Raw genomic sequence first — 3,196 nt, forward strand, 5'->3', positions numbered from 1 at the left:
AAAGCAGTCTCCGGTCCCCCTCTACCGTGCGTCGCGACCCAGGTGGGGTGCAGTGGCGGGGACCGTACCGGACACCATGCCCCACCCTGCGAACAGCCTGCGCCCCCTGCCCTACTCCGCCGCGGCTGGGGGCTGCGGAGCCTGTGGTAACTGCTGGGGGTGGGGGCGCCCGAGCCGAGGTGGAGGAGGGGGCGGGGGCGAGGCTCGGCGCCTTCTCGCCCCTTCTTCAGCATGAGACTCGGCGGCGGCGGCGGAGTCCCACAGCCTCGGTCATGTGATAGTCTCGAAGCGCGAGCTGCGGGGGTCTCGGCGTCTCGGGGACCATTACAAAACGCAGCCAGGAGAGCGCGTCGCTGCCACAGCCGCCGCCGCCGCCTCTCCAGCTCCAGACCGGCCCGGGAGAGCGGCTGCAACTGAGCGGGCCGGGCCAGCCCCGCGCCCTCCTGGCGCTCGCAGAAGCCCCTCCGCCTTCGCGCCGCATCCAGCGCCCCCGCCCCTTCTCAGGGTCTGCAAGCGCCGCCGCCGCTACAGAAACCTACAAACTTTCCCCCGACCCCCGCAACCCCGCCGCAAGGCGACCGCCTACAGCTCTACCCCCAGGATCCGCTGCTAGCTGCCGGAGAGAAGGAAGACGCGGGCTGCCAGAGCCGAGCTCCCTTCTCCTTACCTCGCCTCTCCTCTCCAGGAGCACGAGAACGCACGGCGGATTAAGGGACGGGTCATCGGTCAGCGTGCAGCGCGCTGTTCAGTCCCGCCGCCCCCGGCCGCCTGCACAACGAGGGCCAACTCGGATTTAAAGGGCCAGAGTCTTGACTGCCCAGTCCTTCCTTCCATCTCTTTGGGCCTGCGCTTCCCTCGGACCGAGAGAAAGACGAGACGAAGCCAGAAGGAAATACGGCCCCTCCTGACTGCTCCTCCGCCAGCTCCCACGCTTAACCTCTGGCCATCCGCGGGAAGACGCCGGGGGGGTGGCGGTGAAGCTGGCGCGCCCCGCTTGCGACTGTGCGCGCGGGTTCGCAGCCGTCGAGGCAAGAATTTGCGAGCGTCGGATTACTAAATTGGCTCTAGAGGCCAAGCGCGGAGACCACAGGCAGCGGGGAGAAGGCGGGAGAGAAACGGCGAGAGGGTCAGGGAGAAAAGAGGGCGGGGTGGCGGGCCCGGGAAGGCGGAGTGCGGGTTAGCGAAGATAGCCAGGCCCCGGGAGTGGGGTGCGGAGCGACGCTGCGGTCCATTGTGGGCCAGAGAGCGGTGGAGGCGCCGGGGGCGATGCCGCGGCCGGGGAAAAGTTCGTACAGCGACCAAAAGCCTCCCTACTCTTACATCTCGCTGACCGCGATGGCCATCCAACACTCAGCGGAAAAGATGCTGCCGCTGAGCGACATCTATAAGTTCATCATGGAACGCTTCCCCTACTACCGCGAGCACACGCAGCGCTGGCAGAACAGCCTGCGCCACAACCTCTCCTTCAACGACTGCTTCATCAAGATCCCGCGGCGGCCCGACCAGCCCGGCAAGGGCAGCTTCTGGGCATTGCATCCCGACTGCGGCGACATGTTCGAGAACGGCAGCTTTCTGCGGCGCCGCAAGCGCTTCAAGGTGTTGCGCGCGGACCACCCTCACCTGCAGGCTGGAAGCACCAAGAGCGCGCCGGGCACTGGGCCCGGAGGGCACGTGCACCCCCACCACGCGCACCACCCGCACCATCACCACCACGCCGCGGCGCACCATCACCATCACCACCACCACCACCCGCCGCCGCCGCCTCCCCCGCCGCACATGGTGCACTATTTCCACCAGCAGCCGCATCCCGCTCCACAGCCGCCGCCGCCCCTCGCTTCGCAGCCCCCGCAGCAGCCTCCGCCGCAGCCTCCGCAGCAGTCTCACCCCGGCAAGATGCAGGAGGCAGCGGCCGTGGCAGCGGCGGCGGCAGCGGCGGCGGCGGCGGCAGTGGGCAGCGTGGGGCGCCTGTCCCAGTTCCCGCCCTACGGGCTGGGCTCGGCCGCTGCAGCCGCCGCTGCTGCCGCCGCGTCCACGTCGGGCTTCAAGCACCCGTTTGCCATCGAAAACATCATAGGCCGGGACTACAAGGGCGTGCTGCAGGCGGGCGGGCTGCCCTTGGCGTCGGTCATGCACCACCTGGGTTACCCCGTGCCGGGCCAGCTCGGCAACGTGGTCAGCTCCGTGTGGCCGCACGTCGGCGTCATGGATTCGGTGGCCGCGGCTGCCGCTGCCGCTGCAGCCGCGGGGGTCCCCGTGGGCCCGGAGTACGGCGCCTTCGGGGTGCCGGTCAAGGCCTTGTGCCACTCGGCAAGCCAGAGCCTCCCCGCGGTGCCCGTGCCCATCAAGCCGACTCCCGCGCTGCCTCCAGTGGCCGCGCTGCCGCCGACGCTCGCTGTCCCCGGGGCCTCACAGCAGCCGCCGGTGCCGTCCACCGTGTGCCCGGCGGCCGCCGCCTCGCCCGCCACCCCCTTGATGGAGCCCACCGCCGCGGGCGCGGCTGAGACCAAAGGCGGCTCTCTGCACTCGGTGCTGGTGCACTCTTAGGATACCCAGCGGGTTCTCATGGACAAACGCCTGGCCCGGGACCGCCCGCCGGAGAGGGTGAGGGCGCCCTGCCCAGGTCGGGCACAGCTGGCGAGCCCGTCTTTGCGGGGAAAGAAAGGTATTTAAACAGACAAACCAACCCAAAAGTGGATTCTCCAGTGGTCTGAATAAATATAACACTGTGTCTGTGTTTATACTATATTGTACAATCAGATTAATGAAAACCAGTTTTCAGGTAAGAGTTTCTATTGTAATTAATATTATAAATCCATAAGTTATGCGGGAAGGGAACAAAAGAGTTTAAGCTTCATTCGCTGACATACTGGAAATGGATTTCGGTTCTTATTCCCGGGAGCAGACTCCAGCAGAGCTAAACCTCCCTGGGAGAAATCCAACAGAGTGAGGCTGAGGCGGACCTCAGCCGCCGCTTTTCTCCCGGCGGGTCTCAACCCCAGACAGCCTCCCCTCGTGAGTATTCTAGACAAAACTGCTATTCACTAAGGAAATCTCGTTTTATTTAAGAAGGAAAAGAGGGAGCATTTGATACTGTTATTTTCCTGGTCAGTGAAATGGACAAGGACACGGTAGCATGAATAAAGCCTGGGGTGGGGGTGGGGGGATAGTGGGAACCTCACGAAGGATCTTGGGAAAC

General features: G+C 65.5%; 1 protein-coding gene across 1 annotated transcript; it reads left to right on the forward strand.

The window, feature by feature from the left end:
• The first annotated feature begins 1,266 nt into the window (after positions 1-1,266).
• Positions 1,267-2,774, forward strand: FOXB2 (forkhead box B2). Its single transcript, XM_055580245.1, has one exon. It carries the CDS (start codon positions 1,267-1,269, stop codon positions 2,542-2,544), a length of 1,278 nt encoding a protein of 425 aa, XP_055436220.1. The 3' UTR covers positions 2,545-2,774.
• The last annotated feature ends 422 nt before the right edge of the window (positions 2,775-3,196 follow it).

This window comes from Bubalus kerabau, chromosome 4 (assembly GCF_029407905.1).
Source record: "Bubalus kerabau isolate K-KA32 ecotype Philippines breed swamp buffalo chromosome 4, PCC_UOA_SB_1v2, whole genome shotgun sequence".
Taxonomy (NCBI): Eukaryota; Metazoa; Chordata; class Mammalia; order Artiodactyla; family Bovidae; genus Bubalus; species Bubalus kerabau.